The sequence below is a fragment of the Charadrius vociferus genome, unplaced genomic scaffold, assembly GCF_000708025.1.
Source record: "Charadrius vociferus isolate BGI_N301 unplaced genomic scaffold, ASM70802v2 scaffold87, whole genome shotgun sequence".
Classification (NCBI taxonomy): domain Eukaryota; kingdom Metazoa; phylum Chordata; class Aves; order Charadriiformes; family Charadriidae; genus Charadrius; species Charadrius vociferus.
This window is the reverse complement of record NW_009649314.1, coordinates 143,958-160,940: the sequence shown is the minus strand read 5'-3', so window position 1 is coordinate 160,940 and position 16,983 is coordinate 143,958. Positions and strand designations below refer to the sequence as shown.

At 42.2% G+C, this 16,983-nt stretch overlaps 1 protein-coding gene across 1 annotated transcript in view; it reads right to left on the bottom strand.

Annotated features, from left to right (window-relative positions):
• Nucleotides 1-16,983, bottom strand: part of PDGFD (platelet derived growth factor D) — a 147,023-nt gene that overhangs the window by 22,811 nt on the left and 107,229 nt on the right. The window contains exons 4-5 of the mRNA XM_009889398.1: nt 8,977-9,036; nt 4,484-4,685 (exon numbers count right to left, since the gene is read on the bottom strand). Of these exons, the coding sequence (XP_009887700.1) occupies nt 4,484-4,685; nt 8,977-9,036 (262 nt within the window). The remainder of the gene's footprint in view (nt 1-4,483; nt 4,686-8,976; nt 9,037-16,983) is intronic.

The following is a 16,983-nucleotide window of genomic DNA, read 5'->3' as shown; positions in this document are numbered from 1 at the left end:
CTTGACCTGCTGGACACGCTTCTTTTGATGCAGCCCAGGATACGGTTGGCTTTCTGGGCTGCAGGTGCACATTGCTGGCTCATGTCAAGCTTCTTGCATAGTTTACAGAAGGAAAAGAGCAGCAAATAATAGGAGAGTAACAGCCTACCTAGAGAACATGAACATACTTATACATGAACACAGAGTTCAATCCAGTTGGCAGCCAGTCACAAGTGGCATCCCCCAGGGCTTAGTACTGGGGCAAGTCCTGTTTAACATTTTTATCAATGACCTGGATGAGGGGATCGAGTGCACCCTTACTAAGTTTGCAGATGACACCAAGCTGGGTGGAAGTGTTGATCTGCCTGAGGGTAGGGAGGCCCTGCAGAGGGATTTAGACAGACTAGATCGATGGGCCATGGCAAACTGGAGGAGTTTCAGTAAGGCCAAATGCCGGGTCTTACATTTTGGCCACAACAACCCCCACAAACGCTATAGGCTTGGGGAGGAGTGGCTGGAAAGCTGCTCAGCAGAGAGGGACCTGGGTGTGTTGACTGATAGCCGGCTGAACATGAGCCAGCAGTGTGTCCAGGTGGCCAAGAAGAACAATGGCATCCTGGCCTGTATCAGGAGTAGTGTAGCCAGTAGGACCAGGGAGGTGATTTTACCCCTGTACGCGGCACTGGTGAGGCCGCATCTTGAGTACTGTGTTCAGTTTTGGGCCCCTCACCACAAGAAGAACTTTGAGGTGCTGGAGCGTGTCCAAAGAAGGGAAACAAAACTGATGAGGGGTCTGGAGCACAAGTCCTATGAGGAGCGGTTGAGGGAACTAGGGTTGTTTAGCCTGGTGAAAAGGAGGCTGAAGGGAGACCTTATCGCTCTCTACAACTATCTGAAAGGGGGTTGCAGAGAGATGGGAGTTGACCTGTTCTGTCAAGTAACAGGTGATAGAACAAGAGGAAATGGCTTCAAGTTGCACCAAGGGAAGTTTTAGGAAGAATTTCTTTACTAAAAGGGTCATCAGACATTGGAATGCATTACCCTGGGCAGTGGTGGAGTCCCCACCCTTGGAGGTATTTAAAGGTTGTGTACATATAGTGTTTAGGGACATGGTTTAGTTGTGGGCTTGTCAATCTTAGGTTAACGATTGGACTAGATGAGTCAGGTCTTTTCCAATCTAGGAGATTATGTGATCCTTTGTGATTCTGTGATCCTCATCAATTAACACCCCCAAGTCCTTCTCCTCAGGGCTGCTCTCAATCCATGCTCTGCTCAGCCTGTATTTATGCTTGGGATTGCCCCGACCCAGGTGCAGGACTTGCACTTGGCCTTTTTGAACCTCGTGAAGTTCGCATGGGCCCACTCTCAAGCCTGTCCAGGTCCCTCTGGATGGCATCCATGTTGACTGCTCCATACAGCTTAGTGTTGTCAGCAAACTTGCTGAGAATGCACTCAATCCCACTGTCCATGTCACCAAAAAAGATGTTAAACAACACCAGTCCCAGTACCAACCCCTGAAGAACACCACACGTCACTGGTCTCCACTTGGAGATCGAGCCGCTGGCTGCAACTCTTTGAGTGCCACCATCCAGCCAATTCCTTACCCACCAAAGGGTCCCTACTTTAAATCCTGCTCAGTTTAGACCAGATCTTGCTGGGCACAGAAGTGAGACTGTCTGGCCTGTAGTTCCCTGGGTCTTCTACTTTGTCACTTTTTTAAAATGGGGGTTATGTTTCCCCTTTTCCAGCCAGGGGAACTTCACCCGACTTCCACGACTCTTGGCTATGATGGAAAGTGGCTTAGCAACTTCATCCACCAGTTCCCTTAGGACTTGTCGATGGATTTCATCAGGTCCCATGGACTTGTGCACATTCAGGTTCCTTAGATGGTCTTGAACCTGATCTTCTCCTACAGTGGGCGGTTCCTCATTCTCACAGTCCCTGCCTTTGCTTTCTGCAACTTGGGCAGTGTGGCGAGAGCACTAGCCAGTGAAGACCAAGGCAAAAAAGTCACTGAATATCTCAGCCTTCTCCATATCCTGGGTGAACAGGTCTCCCATTTCCTTCCAGAGAGGCCCCACATTTTCTCTTCTCTTCCTTTTATCATTGATGTACCTGTAGAAGCTTTTCCTGCTGCCCCTGTTGCCCCTGGACAGATTTACCTCTATCTGGGCTTTAGCTTTCCTAACCTGATCCCTGGCTGCTTGGACATTTTCTCTGTAGACCTCCCAGGCTACCTGTCCTTGCTTCCATCTTTTCTAGGCTTCCTTTTTAAGTTTGGGTGTGTCCGGGACCTCCTTGTTCATCCATGCAGGCCTCCTGATGTTTTTGTCTGACTTCTTCTTTGTTGGGATGCATCGCTTCTGAGCTTGGAGGAGGTGATTCTTGAATATTAGCCAGCTTTCTTGGGCCCCTCATCCCTCTAGGGCTTTATCCCACGTTATTGTTCTCTGCCAAGCGGATCCCTGAAGGGGCCAAAGTCTGTTCTCCTGAAGTCCAGGGTAGCAAGCTTACTGTGTGCCCTCCTCACTGCCCTAAGGATCTTGAACTCCACCATTTCATGGTCACTGCAGCCAAGGCTTCCCTTGAGCATGACATTCCCCACCAGCTCCTCCTTGTTGGTAAGAACAAGGTCCAGCATGGCACCACTCCTCATTGGCTCCTCTATCACTTGGAGAAGGAAATTATCATCAACGCATTCCAGGAACCTCCTCGATTGCTTATGCCCTACTGTATTGTCCTTCCAACAGGTATTGGGGTGGTTGAAGCTCCCCCATGAGGACCAGGGCTTGTGAATGTGAGGCTGCTCCTATCTGTCTGTAGAGGTCGTCATCTGCTCGGCCTTCCTTGTCAGGTGGCTTGTAGCAGACCCCCACTGTAACATCACATGTCCTTGCACTCCTTTTCATCCTGATCCGTAAGCTCTTGGTCGGCTCCTCATCCATCCCCAGGTGGAGTTCCATGCACTCCAGCTGGTTATTGACATAGAGGGTGACACCCTTTCCTCATCTCCCCTGCCTGTCCTTCCTGAAGAGCCTGTATCCTTCCATTCCAGCCCTCCAGTCACAGGAGCCATTCCACCATGTCTCCATGATGTCAATAAGATCACAGTCCTGCAGGCGTGTGCACTGCCTGACGTCATTCTCTCACACAAAAGTCAACAGTTGTAGGACAGCCCACACCCCTACTACTAACCTTTTATTCTCCAAGACAAGATGGACACATGCAAACTGCCCACCAGGAATGGCAGGTGGTCTCTGCCAACTCCTGGTTCATGCCCAGCAATGACATCTTAGAATGACGCTTGGCCTGGGCCAAAATTAAGCAGAGACCAGGCTGACAATTTAGCAGTGTTTAGCAGACAATTTAGTTGGATTTCAGCGCCTGGGAACACTTCTCAACACTATTTTCCCTAATACAGATGCAGCCTGTATATCCCTTTTAAGATCAAAGCCTCATCATTTGATATCAAATAAGTTACCAGCATAGAATTAAAATCCTCTCTGTCTGCTTAGCACACGCTTCAGGTTGGGGGGGGGGGATGGGATTTGAGATGCAAATAAATGGTAGATTGCACAGAATCAGAACTGTGACTTGGATATTATAATTTTAAAGTCACAAAGAAGAATGCATATGAATATGTAACCTGGAAATGGAAGACAATATTAAGAAGACAACTAAAATAAAATATTTCACTCTAGATCTTCTGGGAAAACTACAGCAACTGTCATCTTGAAGAACCCTAACATACCTCCTAGATCTGTACTTGCACATAAAGGGCAATTTCATCAGGCTCTTCAGTGCATGGTTACTCCAAAGCACCACTGTCTCTTCTAAACAGTGTTTCTTTATCATTATGGCTTTGTACTCTAGCTTAACATCCCTTTGCTTTACCATTTGGTGGATGATTTGAACTAACAGAAGGAAACAAGAAACATAACCCAGAAATGTGTGCTTTGTTCAATTACAGACAAAGATGTTAAACCACAATAATGTTCCCTGCCAACATAATGAAAAACAGTGAGATGTTCACATCCTAAAAAAACAGCTGCACATACAGGTGTCTGCACCAGATGCTTCCCTAAGCACAATGTGATAAAAGTGATTATTTCTCACTCAACAGAGAACAATCCCTAAGCAGGGTATTTAAAGGAGGATGATAGTGCAGGTAATTAGGAGCCCCATGCCTTATACACAAAGCAATGTTTAAGAGGGTGAAGCTGAGAACCATCTGTCCTTTACACATTGGCCTAGGTTTTTATTTGTGGATTCATCATAAAGGTGGGCAGTTTTCAGTCTGATTTCTCAGGTGAGATCCTCCTCAATCAGAAAATGATTAAGGATTAAATGACTTATTCCTGGTTTTAACAGGTGGTAGCTTGCCGTGTGGCTCCAACAGGAACACGGGCACCAGAATCTAATACCCGACCAATGCACATTTCTGTAAGGAGTGAAGGAATAGCCTAGTCTTGCCCCAAAGTATGTATATAGTGACTTTTCCTACCTTTGGACTTCCTGTCATGGTAGCTCCTGCCTCGATAATGGTGGCCACTGTCTGTGTACAAATTCTCGAGATCTTCCTGCCAGGAGTCCGGGTTAAAATGTTTGAGCAGATCCTCCACTGTGTCAAACGCAGCAATGGTCTGATCCAGCGCTTCCGCCGTGAGCGTAGGGTCAGTCACTGATGGAGAGGGATAGGATACCCCCTAAGAGTGACATACATCTCAGTGTACTTGGAATAAATTACAGCACCACTCAAAACAGTTGACAACAGTTACTGAGAAACTTGTCTCATTAATTACTGAAACAGCTACTTCGGGCCATCTTTTGAACTCCTTAGCCAGGCCAGGCTTTGTTCTGCCTGTGTTTTCTTTTGCAAGGAGAAGAGATGCCAAGGAACTCCTAAACAAATCCCAGAGGAGATGCAGGGAGTGGAAGCACTGCCACTGCTGGGCTGTCAACATGCACACCCACTCCTCAAAGGGGATGGGTGTTTGCACATATACCAAGATGTAATGGAAATGTCTTCTTTTGAAACAACTGTGGTGGCCATGACGACAGAAGGGAGGTGCCTTGAAGTGCTGGGGTGCTGCCTTCACAGCTCCGCCAGCTCTGTTGGTAAATCCTTAACAAACAGATCAGAAACCACAGCAAAGACAAAGGCAACAAGTCCACTAGACTGTCTTTCTTTCCCTCGTCAATTTAGTCAACAAATTTGGCTTGGTTAAAGACTTGAAAAGATGGCCCTTTATTACCAAGAACTATTATGAAACACCGATGAATGCCAATTCTCCTACACTTTTACCAAAAATACAAGTTACTAAGAAAACAAGAAAAAACGTGATATTTGGATCTCAGAAATTTAACAATGAATATTGGAATTATCAACATAGTGACATCCTCACAATTGTATCATAATACCAAATGGAATATTATTTCCCACCAGGAAGGGGAAGTACGATTCTCTGAGCATGTCTGGTTCCCACTGAACTTGTGGCACAATTTGACTTTGTCAGAAAGATTGCAGCAATTTCATTTTTATTGGAGAGGACTTCAAACATTTTTAATAACTGTTATTTAGCATCACAATATTCACTACCCTGATATCACTTTTTCCCTTGTCCAAGCATAAAGTTTCACAGTATGTGTAAAATATGTGCAAGAAAAACTGTTAAAGCAGATCTATTACTTTCTGAAGGACCATGATCAAAATACCTGATTTTGTCCAACAAGAAGCACAATGTAGCACAAGAGTTGTTTGAATTTTGGTCTTACAAGTTAAAACATTGGGGGAAAACCCCTAGAAACCCTCTTCTCATGAAAACCCAGCTCCGGAGTAATGTAGCAGAAATATGCCATTTAAAATTAATGGCTCCCCACAATAATTTTTTGCCTCATCTCCCAAGTAAATGCATATGTTAAACTATTAATCTTTGTGATTAACTTCACTCAGTTGGGTAGTAATGGAAAGGTCAACTCATTTGAGTAAAGTTACTCGTTTGCAGGACTGTGTCCTTCAATGCTTACTAAAACAGTTTTAAAGTATATATGTCTTTTAAAATAAAACATTTGTCTTTAACAGTAAGCTATGTCACAAAAGTAACAATCCTTGGTATTTTACTGCATATGTTTGCTGAAAGTATGGACAGTCCAAAGTATTAAAAACAAGAAAGAGAAGAAATAGAAAAAAATTGCACCAGTGTGGTCAAGAAAGCATAGCTCTGCTTTACTGCTTACTGCCAAGAGCACAAGAAGTTTCAGAGAGCCCACTTGTGACTGCAATGCCTCTACAATGCAGTGCTAAATAAGACACAGTGCAGATGGCTGTAAAAATTCATGACCCACTAAAAGGGAAGGCATACCTCAAAGCATCTCTCCTGACTTCTAAGTGGCTTAGAAAAGAGACCGGCAGAGAGATGGGAGCCCCAGGAGTTGAAAAGCTCATGCCAGTGGTGTTATCTAAAACAATGCTGTAGGAGAGACCGTGCTGTGGGTGGACATCACGCAGTGTGCTAACGCAGTCTTTGAGGTTACAAAAGAAAAATGCACCCAAATGCTACTTGCTTACTGAGGAGAGCTCAGCGGAGCTCATGGCTCATTTATGACTGCACCTCAACAGGGAAATGTCGGTCCCTGACTACCTTTCAAAAACCAGGGAGATGGTGCAAGGATGCTGAAGAAACAGCTGCAAAAAAAAATCAGGCCGTAGGTGTGGGGCTCAGATGATGTGAGAGCTTTTTTTCACATGTACAAATGTGCATTTAATTACAGAACTGCAGGTCAGGCTGTGAATTTGCAGGGCATTTCAAACTCGTACAGGCAGCAGGCATTCCTCATTTTCTTTTCATATAAAAGCTCCCACTCAAGAGATTTGTGTAACCTCGTTCACACACAGAAGAAAGCTTAACTTTTTCTCGGTGACAGCCAAGTCAAGAGGAATTATTTCAACAGCTCAGATAACCTACTGGCAGCAACATCATGTGACAAGCCCAAAAGCAACTTCAAAGCTTCCAACCCAACTGCCTCTCTTTTGTCCTGCCAAGAACGAGGCGCTAGCTTTAGAAGAGCTTGTGCTCATCGTATTCTGGCTTCTGAGATCGCATCCAAGGAGAGGGGAAGAGAAAGAGTGAAATGCAAGAGGCAATGAATAACTTCTTGCTATAGATTTTCCACATTACGTACCTCTTCTACATTTCTTAAAAGCACTGAAAGCGTTTTTAATTTCATGGGACACAAAGGTGTCTTTTTTGTCAGTGCTTTTAGCCTTAATTTCTGTTCCCCCGTTCTTTTATATTTTCTGTCTCTCTTGTGAAGCTGACAGGCAGTTCAATGTGCATCACAGTTGTTAGCTGGTCATAACATTACTTTACAAATAAGGGAAACCAACCTAATAAGGAGTGAATTTTATTTCCTTATGTCCTCAGACATTTTCCTTGGTGCCTTTGGGAAAAATTACTCAACCTCTCTAACTTATTTTCCCTGAGGATAAGAGAGGGCTAGCGGGTGCAATGCATGCCCAGTGGAAGAAGGTATGTTTTATTAGATAGGGGATGGCATGGGAAAACCAATGAAACCAGGGTTCTGCTTCTGGTTTAGCTGTAGGTTTCTGTGTGACCTTGGGCTTGCTACCTGTGATATTGGTACCAGTACCGAACTTCCCTACTTGTAACACAGCAACAACAACTTTTCAGAAACAAATAGATGTGAAAGACAATCTTTTTTCAATATGAAACGAATATGGGAATATTGTTTGGCGTATTGTGCACCTTTCCATGTTAGGGAGCATAACTAACATGGCGTTTACCATATACTTGATCTCATTTTCACAGTAACCTGATGAGGGAGCCCTAGGCTTACATTTTCAAACATCAGCCTACCATATTTTGAAACAAAATATTTTTCCCCAACTCCACATTAGAATGAGAAATGAGTTTATGTCTTTCAGTGAAACAGAGTTTTAGCATCTCCTGCTTGGCACATCCAGCAGATCTCAGCCCTGCTAACATTACCACTCAGGACTTTCAGAACAATTAGTTTAAGGCTATCAATGCATCGTATCATGAAGGGCAAGTGTCATTTGCAAACTCAAAGGTAAATACAAGTGAGATTGGCCTAACCTCTTCTAACTTTGGCAATACAGAATTTTGTCTCTACTTGCTGCCTGGATTGGACACTAATCAGTAAAATTTACCCATATTTTATTTACTGCTCCTCCACTGGCAACTCCTGGCAGCTACTGTAACAAAGATGCCATCACTAAACCCTCTTCCCAGAATGCTCCAAACAGTGTTCTCAACTCTTTTGCTTTGAGTGCTTATCCTCATCTCATGTGTTTTAAGAGGAGTTTACAAGAGCTGTGAGGTGGTGTTTGACCAGCCAGCAGAGTGCACAGAAAAAGACTGCCTGTATTACGAATACTGATGCTACATTGCCATTCCACAGAATTTAACTCTACTTGGTAAATGAAAGAGGGGGCAGATTTTTGGCCAATGACACAAATCAAATGTAATGAAAAGAAAAATAAAATTTCATACTGGATTACTTATTTTCCTTTTTTTTTTTCCAAGTCACATCTCACTGCTGAATGAGGAGACTTACGATATAATGTTTTATTAAAAACACTTAAAGAAATCTCAGTATTGACAATGAAAAGCTAGATCCATTTTCCTGCCAGCCTGTTTTAAGTATAGGTGAAGACATTTTACCATTGAAAATTGTAAAGAGTATATATCTTGTATTTTCCTCTTTGTGGGATGAGTTTGAAAGTAAGAAATGTTTCCCAATGGGTATCTCATGGTTACAACATCTGATGGCATATCCTGAGCCTTTTCTCCTTAAAAACACACTGGTTGACTCCAGTATGAGTTGGATAAACATTTATTTCATCCTCTGCCAAAGTTAAATACATGGTTCCTCTGTGCAGGTGCCATTTTAGTGAGTTGGATTCAAGCCATCCTATCAATCCATCCATGGGCAAAATAGTAACAAATTACTTACTGAGACAGAGCTTGTGACTGACTCCCAGTTGGTTTCTGAGGCTGCATGCTGGAAATCATCCTAAGGGGAGAAACCCACAGGAAAAATCACCATTAATGCAATGTCCTAAATTAACTGCGGAACCTAAAAAACGTCTCAGCGTTCAACATTTGTCACCTCTTCCAAACCTCTTCAAAGCAAGAGGCTCTTGCCATGTGTCATTCCTAAATAATGCCACTTACATTCAGGTTCCTCCCTTTTCACTGTTTATAAACTACCTCCTTGTGAGCTTGCTGGGGCAAGAATAGGCATTATTATTATTTGTAATATGATATATGCTGCTTTGCATAGCAGGACTGGTCAAGGTCATTAGATTTATTTCCCAACAAAAATATTAAACATCACCTCTGTATTGTCCATAGTCAGAGTATTAATGTGTTTCCCCAAACTGATCTGTTCTGGAAAGAATGTGGACATGCTAATACCCTGGTACTACTTAGCCAAGGTGAAAAGCAGAGTAACCCAATCCATTTGTTGAAATGTAGTCCTAACATGACCGTACTGCTTTTGGTGCTTGTGCTGAACAGGACTTGCTCATCTGTGCAGAGCACTGAATGGCACTGTGTTCTTTACATCAAAAAACAAAGCCACACTACATTCACATTTGAAGTGTCATCACACAAAACCTCTGGGCATTTATGATTAATTTGAGCACAGGGATGGGATTCCTCTCATCTGGCTTTGGATATCTACAAAGCAAACATCTAAGCTAGTCGCTCTTGTTTCCATTTACAGTCAACTAAAACTAGCGTTTTTAGGGTGCAAATCATCTGATCTATTTTAGAAGCTTAATTTGGGATGACATTGCATCCTCAATATGCTTTTTTCTCACCATTGCCTATAAAGGGAGCCTGGGAGGACTAGAGATGTCACAATTGTAGATATTGACAGATGGTCACCTGAAACCCAATCCCCTTGTCTGACCAGTGATGGCCAATGATTACTTAAATAATGAAGAAGCCATTTCTTTAATCTTTTGGCAGTTCTATTCATTTCTAACTGCAATAATTAAACCATGAAAAATGGAAAAAAAAGGCAGCATTACAGAATGGTTATTAAACATACACATGCAGTGAATAGCTAATGATTGGCATGAATAGGCAGGTAAGGAAAGTGGACTGAAGTGACAGCATACTGACATTTTCATGTCTAATAACGGATTTTAAAATGAAAGGATTTAAGGAAGATGGATCAATGCCTGGGCTCCCCATTTTACACTGACTCAGTATCTGCTACGCATTTTTTAAATTGGCAACTGAAAGGGAAAATGGACAGATAGCTGCTCAGCTGATGCTCTCGAGTCAAAGCTGTACTGGACCATACATATATGCATATATTCAATTATTTCTTAGGAACGGAAAAGAGAAAATTGATCGCATAATCTGCTAATTCATCAATAAAATTCTCCTTTTGGCAAGAAGGAACAAAGCAGATTTCAGATCCAGACTTAATATACGCGGTATTTTAATTTTTTTCATTTGATAGAGAAAAATATTCAAACGTCTCAAAGGTCACAAAATTTTTTATTCAATATTGTTACCATTTCTTCTTCCTTAAAATGTTCCTTTCTCTCAAATTTGAGGCAGCAAAACTCTAGTCATTTCTTCAATACTTAAGATTAGCAGATGTTAAGAAACCACATCACACTATAGTGTCACTAAGTGACCACTGCAACTGCAGGGCTATTAAAACGTTAATAATTAAAGTGGTCATTTTCTTCTAGGAATACAGAAACAAAACATTATTGGTGACATTTTTAATGCAGGTTTTTTTTTTTTTATAAACAGTAAATAGATCTGCAAATGCTATGATCAGGTCATAAATAATTCACGAGCAGTGGGCTACCTTGGCCACATTCTCTGCACATTTGGTTGCCCAGTCTTGACAAGCCACGATTTAATGTACATAAATGGATTTGAATAGCTCATGGATCCTCTGGTAATGGTTGCCAGTTGCAAAACTTGGAAATCATTTCCTCTCTGTCATTAGCTTCCATTTAGCACTTCCAGAAAAAAAAGTGGCATTGAGTTCTGAGGCATTATTTTAAAAAAGGAACAATCTGCCTCATTGAATGTCTGCAGAAGACCATAGACAAGGAATAATTTTGTGTTTGAAGTGACGGTCCCCTTGTGTTATCTAATTGTAGATATCAAAACGGTTTCTTTAGTCTATGATTCTTTGAGATGGCTGATGCCAGGGAACCCCTCCAAAACCCTGAGATAGACATGTGTACCACCTGCTTCTTGGATTTCAAACCTGATGACTGCACATTTTGACTCTGTGATTATATTTCATCTGCATAAACTATTCTCAACTATATGGCTTTGTTCCACCATCACTCAAGGCAGCTGCAGTCATTCTTGGCTTCTCAGAGCTTTCAACCTCTACAGTTTGAAGATTATTATTATCTATGGCTTCTGCTTGCAGCTATTTCAAGTAATAATATCAAAGTGGTTCTCATCATTACAAAACCCTCTCCTCCTTTCTCACCATTGTCCCTAGCAGAACCTGAAGGACAAATCTACATTCAGTGCCATCCATTCAATTGATACTACCTTGTTTACATGAATTTGTATATGATCAATTGGCTATTTTTTTCCTCATTGCTTAAAATGACATTAAAACTTCTAGTTAAAACATAAAAAAAAAAAATCTTTTTTTTTTTTTCACTGAATACTGGAAAAACAGGGTGGTAATAATTTGGCTACATTACCCTGACAACAGTGCTTTTCTTTTTGTACGTGTGTCATGGTAACATAACAACATTAGATGAGACTTCAGCAAAGCATTGCATTAACTGTTCTACAAGCAGCAAAAATACAGGCAAAGCAACAGGGCTACCAATCACCTTCTGATAGTAGCTACTTTCACTGAAGAAAAATGACTTCCATACCTCAACTTCCAAAATTACACCTCAGCAAGACAAATCCCGAGTCAGTCCTTAGAGTTAAATATGTATGGACATTGATATATTGCTCTTGGCTCTGTTTCAGACAAAGATAAGCTACTCTCTCCTTCGCAGACTGACTTTGTCTATAGCCTGTCTCCCATCACTGATCTCCAATAAGTGACAAGGCGTCATGGGGAATACTCTCTGTTTCACCAAAGACTTTCACAAGTGGAGATTATGAGGCAAAATCTCTGCTATCTAGGATATATGAGAATGCAGAGCCAAATACAACTGGTGACTGAGGGAGATGGCTTGCAGCCTGGGGGTCCATGACTTGCATCAGCACAGGCTCTGTTGGGCTCAAGCCATGGCATTTGACAGGGTCAGTAGGAACAGGGAGGCATCAGGAAGACACCAGTGATGAGACTTGAGAAGCTCCCCAGTTTGAGAAACATGTTGTCCATGACTCACTTTGCTGTACCACAAATACAGCAAAACATGTGAGTCCTTCCACCCATGCTGAATTACTGCCTGGTCCTCAAATTAAAAGCAAGAAGCACTGTCTAACATTTCTGTGATTCTTCATTTTTTTACATACTTTATGACTGTAGTCCAGTCTTTTGTCATCTTGGTGCTTGACATCTATAAGACATGATGCCTTGGACAGGCAATAACCACCACAGCATGGGAACAACACTGAAAAGAAGGAGCCTCATATCTCTATAAGCTCCTCTTTCAACTCTTTCTCCTAATCTGCCGGTCCCTGGGGTGACTGGACCAAGTTTGGTAAAAGATTGTTTATCATCTGCCAAAACAACTATAAACTACAGCTAATAAAAGCTGAGGTGGTGCTCTCCACTTCAGGGAGGAGGAAAGGTTCATAAAAGACCTGTGGTTAAGAAGAGCCCAGACAGCATTCTAGACTTACATTTAGGGCCTACCAAGTTTAATAAGGCCCTCTCCTGAAGGAGCAACCTTCTCTACTGTGACCTTGCCATGGGAGTGGAATAGAAGTGAAGAGGGACAGGTAAAAATGCAGGCATGTTCTTGGGGCAAGTAGACATGAGAAAGAGGAAGAAAGGACCAAACTAAGCAAAATTAACAGAGAAGCTGAAAGTGTTGAGCTTTGTTGGTGGTAACCGCATTTGTAGTCATTAGATGCCATGGCTATAAACTATACAACAGAGAAGCAGCTTCTAGAAGTTTGCAGAGGAACAGGGCTAAGTGATGTACTGAGGCACAAAGCAGATTCTGCAAAACCAAATCAGAGGTGAAACGGGGCACGTTGGAAGAAGTCCAGTACAGAAACAAAAGGTTTTTTTGAAAACCTAAAACAAATTTTAACTTGAAGAAAAAGAGATGAAATTATCCTAACATTTAAATTAATAAAAGGAAACTCAATGATAGCTATTTTTGAAAAGAAGTCAACATGCATCTATTGCATTCAGAGCTGTTTGCAGACATGTAGCTGATAAGCAGATAAACTTGTAGTTAGTAATAATAAATTATAATAATCTGGAAATAAGGTCTTTCTTTTTTTCTCTGTAACAAGCAATAGCACCAATATTTTCTCTGAAAATATATATTCCATTTTATATACAAAGCGACAGGTATTTCAAGCAAATAAATAAAAGCCAAACTCAGAAGACACTGTGTAACAGCAACAGTGTTAGGTAAGTAAGAGTCAAAAGAAAAGTCATTGTTCCATTAAAAAAAAATGCCGTGATAAATAACTCAAGTTTGTACACTTCCACTGATCAATTATAATTTCTCATGTAGCATTTTAGTACACTCCTATTTCTATTCTTAAAGATAAATAAAAGCATAGGCATGTACTTCGAAATATCTTCTTCTTTTACCATACTTTCAATCCATCACATTGCTATGTTTCATTTTCATATCAGAATAATATTTATTACCTCTCGTCCTATGGCTGCTGAACGAAACCTATTTTCCTACAGCAGGCTACTCACTAGGAAGTCAGAGGCTGCATTTTTCTTACCTACAGTAATGGCCAAACCACTGCTTTGTTCAGATCTGGTGACCGGGCTTTAAAATAAACGATGCTGGATTTGGAAAGCACGCAACAATGATTATCTGTAATCTGGAAATCATGCCTTGCAATGAAACACTAAATGGAGCCCAGTGTCTTTCAAGAAGGTTAGAGGTAACTTAACCTTGTCTCTCCTGATGATAACCTGTAGTTAGCTGTAAGAGGCCGTTACCAAAGTCAACAAGCTCTTTTATCCAGCAGAACAAGCATTTAACAAAATCAGGTGGCTGTAATCTGAAGGAAGTAATATTCAAACTGCACGTACAAACAAATTTTACCGCTGATGGCAACTATTACTGTAACAGATAAGAAATGAACAAATAACTTCAACCATATTGAATTTTCCTTTCTGTTTTTCGGTGTAGTCCCATAAAGGCAGGCCATCCACGACACCACAATTTTAAAGTCAGTAACAAAAGGTCAGACAGCCACCAAAGTGTCTGATCTCAAATGTGATGGTATGATTCTTGCCCTTTAAAAAAAAGACATAAATTGAGCTTCCGAAGCTCAGTTGCCACTACATATCAGTAGCTACAACCTTATCAGTTATAACTAAGTTAATACTAGTGCAAAAAGACATAAAATCACTCTTGATTTGTTCTGACACATTTACTAGCTATAACTGAGTGGGAAGCACAAGATACTTAAAATATCAAAAGTCTAAGGCTGCAATAATGATTTCGGTTAACTGCAGTTTGATACATTTATTAATGAAAAGTGAAGTAAAACTGAAGCAGAAAAATATATTTAGAGTTATGTTTGGTCAATGCTTCTCTTCATCCTTCACCTACTTTTGGAATTAGGCATTGCTGGGTGCACATTACAGGAGTGCCCAAGACATTGACATTTAAATGATCTCTCTAAAAGGTCAGATAATACATGCTCAAATGAGACGATAGCTATGACTTTGAAACATCAGATGTCATCTAACACTACAGTGCCCATGAGCACCCTGTTTGATGCACATACCCACAAGAGTGCGCACAGGACTTCACTGCCATGCTGGGCAAATTGTGCATTACCTTGAATTCTTCTATTTGTCACAGAGACTTGTCTCTATATCTCCATGTAAAAGGGATTTTGCGTGCTAATAGCTACTCTGGTGCACACTGCAGTTAAGCAACTGCAAACAAAACAGAAATCAACTATCATTCATTGTAAATACTCTGCAATCCCTCTTCGCCATTTTTACCTGAATGGCAAATTTTACTCCTGCAATTAAACACTGGGACACAAAACCTGAAAGGTTCTTCCCAGTCCTCACTTCCAAACCCTGATTATTTCTGGCAACTCCACCATCACAAACAGCTCACTGTCCATTTTGAACCCTGTTAGGTTTTCTTTGCTCATTCAAATCCCTCAGACTGGTTGGCTGTTTCCAAGCTAAATTTATCTTTATTGCACTTATGTAAGTGCCAGCTTTGTCCTTTTCTTCCTCTCCCGAGTTTGCTTCCTGCAGTACTTCTGAAGAGATGTTATATCTCCTCTCAGCTTCCATTTTATTACAGTAAGCAAGCCAAGCTGTCTTGGCCCTCAGTAAGAAATGTCCTCTCTTCCCCCGACTGTCCTGTAGCTGTTCCCTGAACGCAGTCCAAGAAAGATGTGGTTGCTCCGTACTACAGGGACCAAAGCCGTACAGAGTATTCCAGAAAATATGCAACTACCACCTCATTGGTCCTATGCCTAGTACACCCAGAAACCTTCTTCTCCCCAATTTGCTAACCAGTGAGAAAATCTTCAACAGCAAATGTTTCTGTATGTTTCTGTTATTCTACATAAGTGACCTCTTTGCTCTTTTTGGGCTGTTGCATTCCACTGCAAATCAGTCCTCCAGTACTCAAGGTCACTCAGTGCTCCTCCTCTCAAATACTCTGATTTTCCCATTCATGAGCTGTGCATTTCAGTTCTGTGTGTGCTGCAAAAGTCATGAAAATGCTGCTCTGACAGGTTGCGCTCTGGTCCCTAATAAAGAGCACAAATAAAAACAATTATAGGGCCAACCCTTTAGAAACTCCCATTAGTGAGCTCTCCCTGGGTGGATGCCCCCTTTTGCATTACAGCACACCGTCGCTCCCCTTTGACTGCCTCGTGGCTCTTATTAATTGCCACCTCCTCCAGCGTAAGTGATCGTCTCCTGCGTGGCACCAGGTGAGATGATCCTCTGAAGTCCAATTAGATGTGCTGTATAGCATTTCCTTCCTCTCCGGACTATCCTCCAGTCTGGCATGAGCTCCTTTGATGAAGCAGCACAGAGTTTTTTTCTAGTTTCCTGCATTTTTAACCACCTTCTCTGCTGACAAGTGCCCCGTAAGCTTTCTAGGTCAGACTAATGAGCGTGCGGTTGCCCTGGCCACTCTCCTGCCACTGATGTTATAGACTGCCACTGCATTTGCCGTTTCCACGTGAGCCCTGGCTCACCTTATCACTCTCCAGGGATGCAAGCCAGGTGCATTAAGCTAAGACGGTGACTGCTGCCTGTTCCCTTTAGATTACTACTGCATAGAAAGGAAGACTTGCTTCCAGCAGTGACTCTTTGGGCTTTATGGTCTGCAGTGCTCATCTCTTGGCAGTGACAGTGGAGGGTGCTGAAGGCTCCTTGCTCACCCTGGTTCGGTGTCTAAGCACACCTGGGCCACAGTGCTGGCCCATTTTGCAGAGCTTTCTGGTTCCCCTGTGATGGCCCAGGCTGGTTCTGCCAGGGTGGTGGGGACTGGACATCAAGAGGTGTCCTGGTCAGTGTGATGTTGCACATCAAAATGGTGTCAGGGAGCTGTCAGGTGGAAAAGCGCTTGGGAGAAGCGACCCCAGGAACCAAAAACTTGCTCCCAGTTCAGAGTCCAGTGCCCTTGAGAGGAGTTCGGTGAACTTCTGCCATGCTGACTGACAGCCTCCCTGGTAAGAGACGAATCTCCCCTAAGCAAAACTGAAAAGCTGACACCTCATTGCCCGGTAGTGTCCAGGTGGGCAAAAAAGTCTTTCAGAGTTAACAGAAGGCAGTGACAGCTGGTTATTTCAGGTCCTCCTT